The sequence below is a fragment of the Maniola hyperantus genome, chromosome 18 (genome assembly GCF_902806685.2).
Source record: "Maniola hyperantus chromosome 18, iAphHyp1.2, whole genome shotgun sequence".
Classification (NCBI taxonomy): Eukaryota; Metazoa; Arthropoda; class Insecta; order Lepidoptera; family Nymphalidae; genus Maniola; species Maniola hyperantus.
Window position 1 is genome coordinate 3362111 of NC_048553.1, and position 16264 is coordinate 3378374.

Genomic DNA, 16264 nt, shown 5'->3' on the forward strand with positions numbered 1-16264 from the left:
CGTTTCATCCATAGTATATGTATACCTGTTTCATCAGCACACCATTTACAGTGATATCATCTGTTTATGAGATTTTCTAATATTTTCCCATAGTATAAATGTAGAAATGGCATTTGATCAACTCAAAATAATTTAAAATATTAATTTAATTACTTTTTATTATTAAATTATTGAAGAATACAGTTGAGATGTACTGTTACGAGTTATGAAAGTTGTCCTTTTATGGTTGGTCTTTTATTTTAATGGCAACTTGCAATCAAGCATGAGCTGTCATCTTTCTGTAGCTAATGTCACTGTCATGTCAAAATGTGACAAATGGACAAAAAAATCATACAAGGAAAAACTGTGACGAAAAAGAACAGAGAACAGAGGTCACTGGTCTACCCGGTGGGTCTACCGAACGATCGATGCAGTACGTTGATTTTATGAAAATAATACATTATTAATAAAAACAATTTAATAATTCATGTTAATGATGAGAGCGTGAGTGTTAGTGTTGATAGGATTTAGGAATTAAAGTTGTTAGTCAATCGCTAACGAAGGTTCCAAGCGTAGATTTTACCGCAAAATGAGATATGTTTATTTGTTATTTCTCTACATTTGTTATGTGGCTTCAAATGGTGATAAAGAGGCTGAAATTGAGGACAGGAAAAGGAGAATAATTGAGCAATTGACCAACACACGTCCTGTAATCCTGCCAGGGTACCAGTTGGTGACGAGGCATGTGGGTATCGATGTTTACATGTACAGGAGCTATCGAACAGTTGCAGTGGTTTTTTATCCAGTTTTGAACGACATAAGTGATGCACGATTCACTTTTCAATGTGAGGAGCTCCATTTAAATAATATAGGTTTGTTATATTTTCCTACTGTACTTAAGTGATTTTATCATTAATCATTATTATCATTATACCTAAATATATCAGTGAGGGGTGGGGAATCTACGATATGGCGCTATTCATAATTCAAGAGTTGGATAAACCAATTGCGGTTTCTCTGATTCACCGACAGCAGTAATCACTTAACATCATTACAAAATTAAGTAAATACCTACTACAAAAACACATTAGTGAGATGATTGTAATGAGGTACATTTTCGATCTGTAATTTTTATGTTCAATTGTTTAGATTCGTTTTATTACAATAAAAAAAATTCATTAGTGAGTAGGTACATTTTCCAAAATAATCTGCTTAAAAAATCCAAATGTAAATAAAGTAATGATAGAATCCTTTACTACTATCACTGCATTTTATATATATACATTTCAGTAATGTTAGGGTACTTATTTAGATACTCAGTTCTAAACTGTAACAATTCAGTAACAGATTCTTATAAGATAATTAGAAAGTTAAATATTGTTATTTAACTTTCTAATTATCTGAATTCAATTACTGAATTTTTACTAATGCTACTTTCATTAGTGTAGGATGTGGGTATTTTTATTTTTTAGTTATTTTAAATTACTAATTTAAAGTCAAAGTCAAATGATTTATTCAAAATAGGTAATAAATTACTCTTATTGATTGTCTGGTATAGTGTTAGATTTGTAAGATATAGTGGTGATAATTATAACGCAAACTCAAAACTAAAGCTACGAGGGTTCCAAACGCGCCCAGGTCTGAGAAGAGCCCACAACAAACTCAGCCGGGTATTCTTTTTATTATCACCACTTTACAAAATTATTGAAACTTATTAGAACCATCACAAAGTCGTTAAGCAACTCATTCCCAAGCTTGCTTATCATTTAAATAATCCTTTACATTGTAATAGGATTTTTCAATTAGTTTACGTTTTGTGAAAACTTTGAACTTGTTGAGAGACATCTCCAATATGTCTTCTGGAAGCTTAAAAAGAAATAAAATATAATTATTTTTTATAAATGAAGGACTTAATTATGTATTAATTATGTATATTAATTTCAATCGTAATGTAAAACATAATTTAACAAGCTGGGCAAATGCAAGTCGCACACGAATACAAAGGGTTCCATACCATCACACAAGATTATGAACTTTTTAATTTTTAGGGTTATGTACCCCAAAAGGGAAAATGGAACCCTTCTTTCTTTCTTTCTTCGCTCTGGGCTGGTTTCCGCACTTAAACGTTTCCGTCTGTTGTGCGTGCATTGCCCCTCCCCGCCGAAGTCTTCACTCCAGCCATCCAAGCTCGCTCCAGAAGCCAAATAGACCGCCCAGGTTGCCGAGGGCTTCATGGAGTGAGGTCGGGGATCCTAAATGGCGCTCGCGTTGATCTGCTACGCCCGTACATTCCAGGAGTACGTGCGTCGGTGTTTCATCGACCTCCATGCAGGCCCTGCACAGAGGACTGTCGGTGACACCTATAACGAAAAGGTGTTTGTTTAGTGGGCTATGCCCTGTTATGAGTCCCACCACCTTCCTAAGTTTACCTCTGTCCAGGCGGAGTAGTATGTTAGTTTGTCGTTTGTCTATGTTGGGGAAAGCCTCTTTTGCTTGCCTGCAGTCTGTTGTGTTAGCCCATAGTTTCGAATGTTCTTTTAGTGTTAGTTCATGCAACCAGGTTTTATACTCACTGAAGGGTATGGGAACGATAGGTTCTGGTCCTGTCACCTTCAGTGTCGTAGCCTTTCGTGCTAGTGCGTCTGCCGCCTCGTTTCCCTGGTCTCCATCATGTCCTTTGACCCACCTTAGGGTGATGTCATTTGACATGGCGAGAGTTTGCAGAGCCTTGTGGCAGTCTTGTATAAGTTGGGAGGTCGTCGAGAATCTAGCCAAGGCTTTGAGAGCAGCTTGGCTATCAGAGTTAATGTTAATCTTAAAGTTTGTTACCTGTCGATTGGTCATGGATATAGCTGCGGTCATAATGCCCACACACTCTGCTTGGAAGACAGAGTTATCCTTACCGAGTGCGTGACTTATCCTCATGTTCAGTTCTTGGCAATAGGCTCCTGCACCTGTGCCAGTTTTGGTTTTGGATCCGTCGGTGTACACTTCTATTGCATCTTGTGTTGACCTCGGATTCATGTTCTTTCCTGTGTTTATCTTATAGTTTTTGTCTAGTATGTGTTGTTTTTTGGTTCTGTCACATTTCCACTCCAGACGTGGCTCTTTGTTTATGCTTTGCAAAAGAATTTTAGTATGCATTGTGTTGTGTTCTTTCCAATGACCCGAGGTTTTCAGTCTCAAGGCTGCGAGTGTTGCTTCTTCTTTAATGTGTAGGTATAGGGGTGGAATCCCCAGTATGATTTCGAGTGCTGCTGTTGGTGTAGTACTCATGCAGCCGGTAATGGCGAGGCATGCTTGTCGTTGGAATTTCTGTAGTTCTTGCTGGGCGGTTGTAAGGAGAGTTCTTGGCCACCATACAAGTGCAGCATAAGTTAGTGAACATCTTACAACCGCTAGGTATAACCATTTCATTATTTTTGGTTTTAGTCCCCATTTTTTCCCCAGCATGCGTTTGCATTGATTTAGTATTGTAAGTGATTTTTTAATTTTATCTTCTGTGTGCCTTTTCCAGCTGAGCTTGCTGTCCAGCGTCACACCGAGGTACTTTACTTCAGTGGACAGTTCAAGGCTTGTGTTGAACAAGGTTGGTGGTTTTGTTAGCTCAATTTTCCTTTTGTTGGTAAACAGTATCATCTCTGTTTTCTTTGGATTTACTGTAAGTTCATTTTCATCGCACCATCTTTCGATTAAGCGCAAAGCTCGTTGCATGATTTCATATAGTGTGTTTTCTAGTTTACCACTGATTAGGATGGTGAGATCATCCGCATAACCAATGGTGTAGAACCCACTTTTGTTTAGTTTAGTTATTAGGTCGTCAACTACCAGGTTCCACAGGATTGGTGATAAAACACCTCCTTGTGGGCAGCCTCTTGCTACTATACCTTTTGTGACTCCGTTGATGTCCAGTTGTATAATTCTCTGTTCCAGCATTACTCTTATCCAGCTGCGTATAGTTTTTGGCACCTTGTATCGTCCCAAGGCTTTGTCAATGCTATCAAAAGTTGTTTTGTCAAAGGCTCCCTCAATATCTATGAAAATGCCTAATGTCGATAGTTTGTTTTCTAAGTCATGCTCGATTTTGGAAACAACAGAGTGCAAAGCGGTTTCTGTTGATTTACCCGTACTGTAGGCATGTTGGTTTGGATGTAGTGGTATATGCTTTAAAGTTCTGTCCCTGAGAGACCGGTCGACCAGTCTTTCGAGCGTCTTTAGTAGAAATGACGTAAGGCTGATTGGTCTGAAGGACTTTGGCAATGTGTAGTCGCTCCTACCAGGTTTTGGTAGGAAGACCACCTTTACTTCTCTCCAGGCCGTTGGGATGTATTTGTATGCTATGCAGGCCTTGTATATTATTTCCAGCCAAGGCGTCAGTTGAAGTTTTCCCCATTGTAGAAGGGCTGGGAAAATGGTATCGGTCCCTCCTGTTTTGAAGGGGTGAAAGGTGTCAATAGCCCAGCTGATTCTGTCTCGCGTGACTATGTTGTTGGCAAGGTCCCAATCCTCTTCTACTGGATGGTGACCAAGGGTGTTCACCCAGTCTGTTGAATCTACTATTCTACAGCCAGGGAAGTGTGTTTCGATGAGCGTTTCGCTTATCTCTTTGTCGTCCTTGGTGTATGTTCCGTCAGCTTTCCTCAGCGAGCCGAGTGTGCGGGTGTTATCATTTGCTAGAATCTTGCGTATGCGCGCAGCAGTATCGTTTGATTCTATGCTCGTGCAAAACTTTTGCCAGGAATTTTTTTCCTTTTCCCTGACGCGTTTATTGTATTGGTATTGGGCCTCCTTATAGTTGTCCCAATCTTGTTCTTGTTTGGTGTTTTTGGCTCTGTTGAAAAGATGTCTAAGTTTTTTCCTCATTCTTTCCAGATCAGGGCCCCACCAGCTGTTTTTCGATGATTGTTTTATGTTGTTTTTCTTTAGGGGGCAAGCTTGTTCATAGCTTGTTCTAATATATTTTGTTAGTTTATTTACGTTTCCTTCGATGTTATCTATATCATCGATGTTTTTTGGTTTATTTACACCTATCTGTTGTGTCAGAAGGTTTTTGTATTTCAATATGTTGGTTTTCCTAGGATTTCTCTTTGGTACATGTTGAGTGATCCTGAGATCCAGCTCATAGCATATCCGCCTGTGGTCAGAGAGAGAGGGCTCGTCACTGACTCTCCAGTTCTTTACATGGTCTGCGGCTCTGGTTGACGCTAGGGTTAGATCTATTATGGTTTGGTACCTACTCGTCACAAAAGTCGGTTCGGTACCCATATTAATAATTGTTAGGTTAGTGGTTAGTAGGAAATTTATTAAACTCTCACCACGTTTGTTGTTGGCTGTGCATCCCCACAGGTTGTGGTGTGCGTTGCTGTCGACAGAGATGATTAAATCCATGTCGTTATCCTCACAGTATGTTACAAGCTCCACCAATTCTTTTGTTGGTATTCCGTCCTCGATGGGCATGTATATTGATGCTAGGACCACCGGTTTTGGCGGTCGCCCCATGCCTTGTTGTATTCCGTTATTTATTTTAACTGCTGTCAGATCTCTGGAACAGTATTGTGTTAGTAGTAACGCTGTAATACAGCGTGGAATGTAGATGCATGTTCTTGGTGGTTCATCACTGCTGTGTGAAAAGATCTTACCATGACAGCTTCCGAAACCACATATGGTTTTTCCCCTGACCCACGGCTCCTGGATCAGGGCGATGGTCTCGTTCTCAACCTCCAGCTGCCTACGTAACGTGGCCGTGGCAAGGTGTTTGTGCTGGAGGTTGGTTTGGATGATTTTTATTTCTCCGTCGCCCTCTGTGCCGGGGGTTGTTCGGCAGGGGCAGTTTCCTCTAAAGCGTCTTGCGTAGCCTTTTTCTCCCGGGGTTGTATAAGGTTCGTCCGGGAGTCCGCTAGCATTTCCTCGATGTTGTTGAGGATTGTGCTAACGGAGGGCTCAGGTGTTGCAGGGAGCTGGCTGGTTAGTTCATCCACATCCATGTCACCACCCACATCAGGCTCCTCTCGGTTTTCAGGCTCTAAGTTATGCCCGGGCGGTACATCACTTAGTCCTTCATCCGTGAAGAACCTGATGTAGATAGTGCCCGTGGAGTAGGCGACCTTCCTGCCGCGCTCCAGGATCGTTGGCAGCTCCTCGTTGGGAATTCCCAGTATCAGGAACACACCAGGAGGGCTGCTGGTTGTTCGCGTGTAGCTGAACAAAACCCACTGTGACACCTTGTACCACGGGTTTTGGTGAGATAGGACTTGATGTAGTTGGCCTATCTCCCCGTCGTAGCCCGGGACGTATAGCCCCGACCTTACCCTAATTGGTATTTCGGTCTGTTGTATCACAGTGAGTTTTGTTCCGCTCTTGGGTGATGTTAAATTTGGTACCACGTTCTTGAGCCAGCTAAGCGCTTGGTCGTCGTGGCACCACATTTTTAGAACACCCTCGCTGAGGAAGGCTTTACCTTCAAACGCCGGGGCGTATCGGGTTTGGCCTGGCGCCAAGGGTTCGATACAGGCCGCGAAAATCGCCTTCTGTATCAGACCCTGTATGGTGTTCGCCTCAGCTTGGGTTAGGTCAGCTCTAGGGGTAGTCGTCACAGCCACACTCAAGTGCGATTGGACGGCTTTCGCGTAGTTGTCCTTCGCGTCTCGGTGTGGTTTGTGATCTGTTCGTGGACGTTTGTATTCCCCTCTGGGTGATATCGTGTCGTCAAGTCTGTTCCTTTTGTTGTTAGGTTGACTTGACGACGACGGTCCGGGGTTGTTCTGTCTGTCTGGTTGTGTCGTTCCCCTGTTCCGCTTCCTAAAGCGGGGGTGAGCCCGCTTGTTAGGTGGGTTGGGGGCTTTATGTATGTTGTCACTGTCTGGTTTGGTTGTTGTTGTTGTTGTTGTTGTCGTTGTTGTTGTTGGGGGTCGAGCGGTGTTGGAACCGTCGGGGCCCGTTGCGCCCCGCGTCCGGATTGGGTTCCCTTTGGGGTCAGTGTGACCGCCATCGTTCCCCCTGTCCATGACCACGGTTTGCCCAGCCCCGCCGGTGGTGGTGCTCGACTCTCCCGTGGCATGTGGGTTGCGGTCAGAGGCCGATACCTGCCCGCTCGCATGTCCACCGGCGAAACAGCCAGGGGTTGCGCGGGTGTCCACGAGGGGGCGTCCTCCACTTAGTGGGGGCCGCCCTTCGCTTCCTCCCTTGCTTCCCCCGGCCAAGTCGCCGGCACCCGCGGTTGGGCAGTCGGGTTCTTTCCGCTTCCCGCCTTCGACCTTCCTAGTGTCAGTCGGTCGGTTGTTTCCTGTGTCCGTCTGTCCGTCCGCGTGTGTATCCATTTGCTGTTTTGTCCGTCGGTCTGTCCTTTTTCCCTTTTTCTTCTTTTTTGGAGCCACGAGCGTCCATGCACTTGCGCTGGCAGGTGCCGGGATCGCTGCGGCTAGGGCGGACATGTCCAATATGGGGTTTGCTGGGGTCGTTGTTTTAAGGTGCGGGTCGTTGCCCCCTCCTGATACGATGGGGCAGCCTGGGCCCTGGGCGCCGTCCATGGACGACGCCTGGGTGCCAGGGTGGGATTTGGGCTCTAGGCCGCTACCCACCAGGAGACTAGTATGTTTATTCGAGTCCGCCATTTTTAGATAAAGTGTGTTGATTGTATAGTGTTTAGGTGTGTCTCTGTGTGTTTAGAGTGAGTGTGGAGTGTGCGGGAGTTTAGGGTTGTTTACTGGAATTTGATGGAAGGTTGTTTGGTTAGGAGGGGGATGGGTGGAACACGGAAAGAGGGTTGCTGGATTCTGCTCCGGTGTTGGGAGTGGTACCGTAGCAGTCCTTCTTGTCCAGGGTCCTGGGGGACACCGGCAATCCGCAACCCCGCCGACCCGCCCGGTTGCATGAAGGATGCCTCGTATAGCCGAGCTGGCGAATGTTCGTGGGCCGTTGAGACCCAGACCATTAGCCAGTTCTGCCACGCCGGGTAAAATGGAACCCTTATAAGATCACTTTGTTATCTGTCTGTTTTTCAAGAAACCTATAGGGTACTTCCCGTTGACTACAATCATGAAATTTGGCAGGTAGGTAGGTCTTATGGCAAACGTAAGGGGGGAAATCCGAAAACCGTGCATTTGTGGTTACATCACAAAAAAAAATTATGTGTTCATGACAAATAATTAGTATTTTCAACTTGCAAAGTAAGATTAATATACCAAGTGGGGTATCATATGAAAGGGCTTTATCTGTACATTCTAAAACAGATGTTTATTTATTTTTACGCATTATAGATTTTGATTTATCGTGCAAAATGTCGATAAAATTCTGTAGTACGGAACCCTTGGTGCGCAAGTCTGACTCGGTTTTTTTAATTTAATGCAAACATTAGTTTAGCCATAATAAAAATTGATAGCATTTAGCAACTCGCAACTTTTTAAATTGGAATCACCTAGGTAAGTGAAACCAGTCCAGTTTGATTAAATAAATGCAGTTGCAAGAGATCCGCAATACGTCCTTGTTTAGATGTTAACACACATTTGTACGTATTTACTGAGTAGGTACAAAATTACAGGAAATACTTGTTATCTTCGTAAACGAAACCACAGCCCAACCCTATCCGCGACTCCATGTGCGTGAATTTCAAAAACCCCTGGGAACTCTTTGACTTTCCGGAATAAAAGTATCCTAGGTTATCCACCTTTATTACCTGGTATCTCCCAAAGCCACCATGGTCCAAACAAACGTTCCTCAGGCAGTGTTGGGAAAGGTTTGGCACGCGCTGGCTCTTAGTCCATTACCTACAAGATTACGGCCATTTATAGGCCACCAGATGGTGTTCCAGGGTTTGCAAAAAAGAGAAGATGGGGTGTCGTCGGATTCTGTTTCGCTCCCTCTTACGAGTAACAATACGCGTAGCCCAGCCAAAAAGGTGCTGGGTTCGTTCGTTTCACTTTTTGTCGTTTACACTGGAATTCATAGTCAAGACAGGGACTTCATTAGAGGACGATTCAGACGACATGTGTCATCTGTCAATCTTGTATTACATTAAGGTCTAATATGGCACATGTCGAAGTTCCAGCGAAAAGAACAAGAAAGAGGGTAGTTCGCTATTGCCCTTGATAGCTTGAACTTCTCTCTCAGCACCGCAATCCACGACCCGTGCAATTGGGTTGAAATATCGACAAATAAAAACGACAAATTAATCGTGGTACGTACATTAAAACTTGGCACATGTCCTTTGAATCGTTTTCTAAAGCCACTATCTTGACTATGAATTCCACTGTTAAATATCAGCTAAAAATATTCCCTTCAAAAATAAATTTTCTATATGTATTGTTCCAGGATCATGTAGTCCCCAAGAAGTAGTCATCCACCTAAAACGAGGCTCGTACGCAGCCGTCAACCCCGATGGGTATGATTTCCCCAAGACCTTTCTAAATCCTGCATTAAGAGAAGAGACAATTCATACATTGGAACTATTGTCCGATGGGACCAACACGACGTATTCAGTGCGTAATCCTAAGCCGGGAATTTGGTACGCATTGGCGTACATAAAGTGGCAGGATCCGAGAGCACAGAAGGTTGAACAGGAAGGTATGTAGTGATTACATATAACCATACTGGATGAGTAACCAACATCGTTCAACGGGTTGCGAAGCTGAAATGGCAATGGGCAGGGCACATAGTTCGTACAACCGATAGACGTTGGGGTCCCAAGGTGCTGGAATGGTGACCTTGCACCGGAAGATGCAGCGTTGGAAGACCCCCCACTACGGACAGACGACATCAGACAAGTCTCAGGGAGCCGCTGGATCCGGGCGGCGCAAGACCGTGGCATCCCTACCTGGAAGTCCCTACAAGAGACCTATGTCCAGCAGTGGACGTCTATTGGTTGATGATGATGATGACGATACTGGATGATGCCCGCGCTGGGTGGATTTAGGTTTCAAAAATCGCGTCTTTAATTTTCTGTGATAAAAAGTAGCCTGTGTCCTTCCCAAAGATGTAAGCTATCTCTGTTCCAAGTTTCGTCAAAATCGGTTGAGCGGATGGGCCGTCATAAGCTAGCAGACAGACAGACACACTTTCGCATTTATAATAATTTTAAGTGTGGATTATATCATGCTTTTTTTTTTAAAGTACAGATACAAGTTAGCCTTTTACTGCGATCTCATCTAGTGGTAATGCAGTGTAAGGTGGATGTGGGCTAACCTGACAAGTATTTGATTAAACTCATACACCTAATTGGTTCCTACGCCGTATGTAGAGGATCGATAAAATGCCTACGTCTATAGGCATAGCCGTGCCGCCGTCTCGTGCCGTGCCGTAAGATGTAGTTGTTTGTACAGCAATTAGAAGGTAGTGAAATATATGTATAGTTCAACTTGCTGCCTCTATAACCTCTTAACTTATGAACTATCAACGCACAGATCAAACTACTGGACGGATCGGGCTGAAATTTGGCATGCAGGTAGCTATTATGACGTAGGCATCCGCTAAGAAAGGATTTTTGGAAGTTGAACCCCTAAAGGGGTGAAATAGGGGTTCGAAATTTATGTAGTCCACGCGGACGAAGTCGCGAGTCGCTAGTCATTATAATAAATCATGATGCATTTATCTTCCGACCGTGACCATGCGACGTTGCACCCACACACCGTTCGCTTGCGCCGTGAAGGAATGTTGTAGATGTTGAATTCCCTAAGCCGCTCTTGCAGACGTGTCGGTCTTAGCATAAACGAGGAGCTCGTCGAAAATATGCGATGTGTGGTGACTGAATGTATGCCTATGTATGTATACCTATGTATGGTTAAATGTTACCATGTGGAACCGTTCAGTGATTGAATAAAATGTACAATGAGCTAACATGTAGAGTGCAAGTGGGTCGGAAACTCCAACAATCATAGCGGCGCGCAACGAGGTCACTTTAGGGCATTATGACTTGTTGGTGCGTGTATCTAATCCACTCTAACTCATTGCTCCGTATATAAACTTGTAGCCTATATCAATTACTAGCTGACGCCCGCGACTTCGTCCGCGTGGAATTAGGTTTTAAAAAATCCCGTGGGAGCTCTTTGATTTTCCGGGATAAAAATAGCCTATGTCACTCTCCAGGTCTTTATCTATACGCATGCAAACAATCACGTCAATCCGTTGCACCGTTGCGACGTGATTGAAGGACAAACCAATAAACCACCCTTTCGCATTTATGATAAAGGCACTGATTCAGTTTAGGTTTTCATCATCATCATCATGATCAACCACCGCCGGCACATGATCAACAACATAGCAAGGGTCTCGGCTCAGAGTGAGAAGGCTTTTGGCCATAGTCTAACACGCTGGCGTCTGTCTGTCTGTCAGTCCGTCCGTCAAGAAAACCTACAGGGTACTTCCTAGACCTAGAATCATGAAAGGCAGATAAGTTGGTTTTACAGCACAAGTAAAGAAAAAATCCGAAAACCGTGAATCATTGAAAAAAAAGATGTGTTCATGAACAAATAATAATTAGTATTTTCAACTGTCAAAGTAAGATAACAATACCAAGTGGGGAATCATATGAAAGGGCTAGCAAAAGTGATTCTTCGTTTTAGTTCTTCTGTAGTACGGAACCCTCGGTGCGCGAGTCTAACTCGCACTTTCCGGTTTTTTGCGATTCAGAATCGCTTGCAAGATACGCGCGGCTGTATGTCATAAACTGTAAAACATAAATTCAAACATAAATTAATGCTTTACATCTCCCATTTGAGAGTCAAGTGATTTGACAATTTTTTTTGAAATTTTCCAGTTTATAACAGAACAAATCAAGCGATGTCCCTAACAGTTCATAAGTAATGAATTTACTAAGATTTCATATTTTCCTTTACAGGTCTAGTAGCGGATTGCCACACAATCTTGTACACCGATCTGCAACTTAAAGAAGCCGCGTTTTATAGATATACGAATTGTTACAAAACTCTAACAGTAGACTATGCTATTTTACCAGCACTATACAGATGTGAAGCCAGCGACGATATAGAACCTATTAGACTAGATTTGAACATAATTAACACAACCATTAACAGTAAAAACGTAACAGTTAGAATACAATCAGAATCGTTACCAACAGACGATGATTACCTTATCTACTGCGCATTCGATCCTACATTAAATAATAAACAGATAATTAAATTCCACACCCACCCGACTGAAGCACATTTTATATACATAGACGTTGTTGAAGGAAACACCTCAAACATTGCGGATTGCGAATCGTATGCGCTCAGAGATTTCGATGACGCCGATAACAAATCCTTAACCGTTCTGATGAGAGACGATAAAGACAGATTCTTTACATTCGCTTATGGCTTACCGACTACTGATTTACAGGACGTCACTAGTATGATAAATTTGACGTCCAATGAAATAAGAACTTTGAGGTTCGAAGTTAACCAATTCATAGATATAGGTGGAAGCTTAGAAATTGAGGCGAGTCTTGTAATGAGCATTAAGTATTACATGGGATACAAAAGAGAGCTAATGAAAGGATCTCTGCTCGGTTTTACGGAGGATAACCAGTTTTTCAAGGTCGTTATTTGCTTAAACGTTGGACATGCGAGCATACCTTTACAATCTGGGCAATGCAAGTATAACGACCGAGTGTCACAAGCGCTCTTCGTACTGAATAGTACAGATTCTGATTCGATATACAACAAGATGGTTATCCCGTATCCTGAGGGAGGGTTGTGGTATGTGTCTATGCGTTTATTCTGTGATAGCGTCGTTTGTCCGTGTCGCACATCGAGCGACGGAAAGAGTTATTACGTTGGGACGACAGAGACAGATGATGTTGACTCGACCACTTTTTCTAATGTGACAAGAGAAGGAGAGACGGAGTGTAACGCGACAGTGTTGTTATCTCTGTCTTCCTCTTCCTGTGTGAGCGGGAAGTGCAGTAACAATGGCAACTGTGGCCTGAACACCTTCAGCGGGCTGGTGATGTCATTTTGTTCGTGTACTGCAGGATATGGAGGTCAGTTATCTTTTTAAATTAGCATTTTTCATCCATGTTATCAGATGTCATTGAAAAATATCAAAACAACGTTCTCTTCCTTGCCGCAACTAAGAAAAGATTTTCACAGATTCCATTGAAGCCCAGGAAGGCAGCTTTCATGAAAGCAATTTTTTTCTATTTAAATAGATTATAGTGAAGTACTTTTGTGTGTTAAGTGATTTGTTTAGAATGTAATTAGCTTTTAATAACTTTGCATGTACACGTTTTGGTTTAGGCTGTAAGTGTATATTGTTTAAAATGAAATAAAAATAAAAAATAAAACGAATTGATTGACGAAGCATAGGTAATATGATTATAGTTTTTAGACATTTTTTTTTTCAATTTCAGGTTGGGACTGCTCCGACGATTCAAGAATGGACAGCCGCGCCTACATGCTAGTATCAATTTTTCTACTAACCCTTAGCAATTTACTCTTCATATTCTCCGTATACGTCGCGACAATAAGACTTTACTACGTCGAAGCTGTTCTCTATGCCTTGACAATGTTATTCTCCACTTTCTACCACGCGTGTGACGCGCCCACTCAAGTCGCGTATTGCATAATGCGAGGGAATATCTTACAGTTTGGGGATTTTTACTGCGGACTTATGTCATTCTGGGTAACCCTTTTAGCCATGAGCATAATCGGGCTAAGATTTCGGTCGTTCCTACAAATGATAGGTGCAATCATAATAGCTTTACTAACCACTTGGAATATGCATTCTATTACAGCCTTTTTATTACCAGTTGCGTTCGGTGCTTTCGTATTATTAGCCAGCTGGTACTGGGATTATAGAAAAACTAGATTTTTTCGATACCCCAAATCTTATTACTCGATATATATGCCGTTGGGATTAATTTTAGTGTCTGTTGGTTTGATTTGTTACGCGTTTTTACAAACGGAGCAGAATTATAAGATAGTACATTCTATATGGCATATGATTATTGCTATAAGTGTTGTGTTTTTGTTGCCCGATATCAGGAGGCGCGGGGAAAACCCGTTTGTGCCGAGTCGGGAATGTTTTAAATCGCCATTTTATAGTTATTTTCGACGTAATCGACCACACAGTCCGTAATGTTAGTGTTCAAATTAGTGTCTATTGTCGATTATTAAAGACGAATTAATTTAGTTACCTAATCTTATTAAAAGTATGTACCAAAAAATTAAATTCTCAGGGACTTTCGCACAGGCAACAAATAAAATGTTGCCAGACACACCCAGATAAATAGATAGATTTTTTTATCAGTGTTGAAAAAAAACATTTCAAGACGACTGGTTTGACTCATTTTGTTCGGAATTCTAGTCTGTATAAAAGTAGCTATTGCGAATATCACACATACCTATTTAGGAAAGTTTACGATTGTGTTAAATAACGGCAATTAGTTTGTGCATTAAACTTAGATTCAACTTTTATTAATACTAAAAACAATAAATTGAATTATTTAAAGTAGTGACCATCTCTTATACAATGTTTCTTTGAAAAAGGATACTATTATGTTTTATACGCGTCTTTATAGTTATGGGTACAAAAATTCGACTCAGTATGTACTATCAATTAATAGGTGATTTTTCTATTTGAATAAGGTGCAACCTTTTATTTATTTTTAGGTGTAAAATTACTCAAACTTTTAATAAATAAAATAGGTTTCGTAGTCAAAAAGTAACTTGAACAAATTATATTTTTACTCTATTTAGGTAAACGATTTTAACGTTGAATATTTATTTGTTTAGACTGAATTTAAAATTTTATCTTGACAATATTAGATATCTAATACTCATATGATGCTCATAGAGACATAAAAGCTTTGCTTTTCCTACTTGAAATAGCTTAATTAATACTCATTTCCGTTATGACCTGCAAGGTAAATCGCTACTTTCCTGACTAATGCTTACCCTGCCTTCAAATCTTTTGCACGCCACTGCATATTACTGCACGCTATTCGCGACTCCTTTTTACACGAGTGCCCAAAATAAGTAGTGGTCTAAGAGCCAGCGTGTTCCAGACCTTCCTTATTTTATACGTCAAAGCATAAAGTCCATTTTTTTATATTTTACTTGTTTAGACTTTCATAATTAAAATACGGTTGGCGTAGCGAAGTTTGCATTAGTGTGCGATCAGCCTTATAAATAAATGTGAATTTTAAAATGCGAACAGTATTCTACTATTTAATACGACTATTTGTTAAGTGCAATCTAATTCCGTGTTCCACAGAGATTATTTATGTAAAAAAATCACAATTTTTCTTCTACAATATAAGCCTATGTATTAGTTATAATATCTAGTAAATTATAATCAGCTGTTGATTTTATAGCTTTAAGTTTTATGCTGCTTTTTGCTTAAAAGTATTTTTTTATGTTTTTAGGGTTCCGTACCTCAAAAGGAAAAACGGAACCCTTATAGGATCACTTTGTTGTCTGTCTGTCAAGAAACCTACAGGGTACTTCCCGTTGACCTAGACTCATGAAATTTGGCAGGTAGGTAGATCTTATAGCTGACATTTGGGGAAAAATCTGAAAACCGTGAATTTAGGGTTAGATCACACAAAAAAAATTAACTTGTGGTCATGAACTAATAATTAGTATTTTCAAATTTCGAAGTAAGTGACTATATCAAGTGTGGTATCATATGAAAGGTCTTCAGCACCTGTACATTCTAAAACATATTTTTATTTATTTTTATGCATCATTGTTTTTGAATTATCGTGCAAAATGTCGAAAAAATACGACTGCAGTACGGAACCCTCATTGCGCGAGCCTGACTCGCACTTGGCCGGTTTTTTTTATTTAACAAACGGTAAATATTCTGAATACCAGGCACGGTTTTATAAATACAAGAAACTTACCTTTGTCGGAGATATTATACATTCCTGTACCTATATTTATATAGTTTTTAAGTTGTTTATCTTGTTAACGCATGTTCCTTTCTCGCTATTATTAACCATATATGACGCTATTAATTTCCTACTATAATAAGCAGATATCATAATATATACCGATTTATATCTTAAGTCGTGTCCACATCAATAAAAAAATTGCGTGAATATTTTCGCCATAAATTCAAATCTTTTTCCACTTAACATCTGCGACTGACGAAGATTTGTAATTCGACACGATGTCCTAAGGTTCGACGGAGTAGAATCGAGTCGAGTCTTTTGATGACAACTTAAACTCAACTTTATCTAAGACTTCGACATACGGTTGACATTAGTATAATGAAAACAGAACATGAATGAGACTAAGCCACTTAGTTGCTCAGTCAGATTCTTAATAGATGAAGTGAAAAAGTTATTATC

The 16264-nt window shown here is 41.2% G+C and overlaps 1 protein-coding gene across 1 annotated transcript; it reads left to right on the forward strand.

Annotated features, from left to right (window-relative positions):
- Positions 1 to 357: 357 nt before the first annotated feature.
- On the forward strand, positions 358 to 15488 carry LOC117990387 (post-GPI attachment to proteins factor 6). Its single transcript, XM_034977821.2, has 4 exons — positions 358 to 851; positions 9286 to 9537; positions 11807 to 12949; positions 13319 to 15488. Exons 1-4 carry the CDS (start codon positions 569 to 571, stop codon positions 14044 to 14046), a joined length of 2406 nt encoding a protein of 801 aa, XP_034833712.1. The 5' UTR covers positions 358 to 568; the 3' UTR covers positions 14047 to 15488.
- The last annotated feature ends 776 nt before the right edge of the window (positions 15489 to 16264 follow it).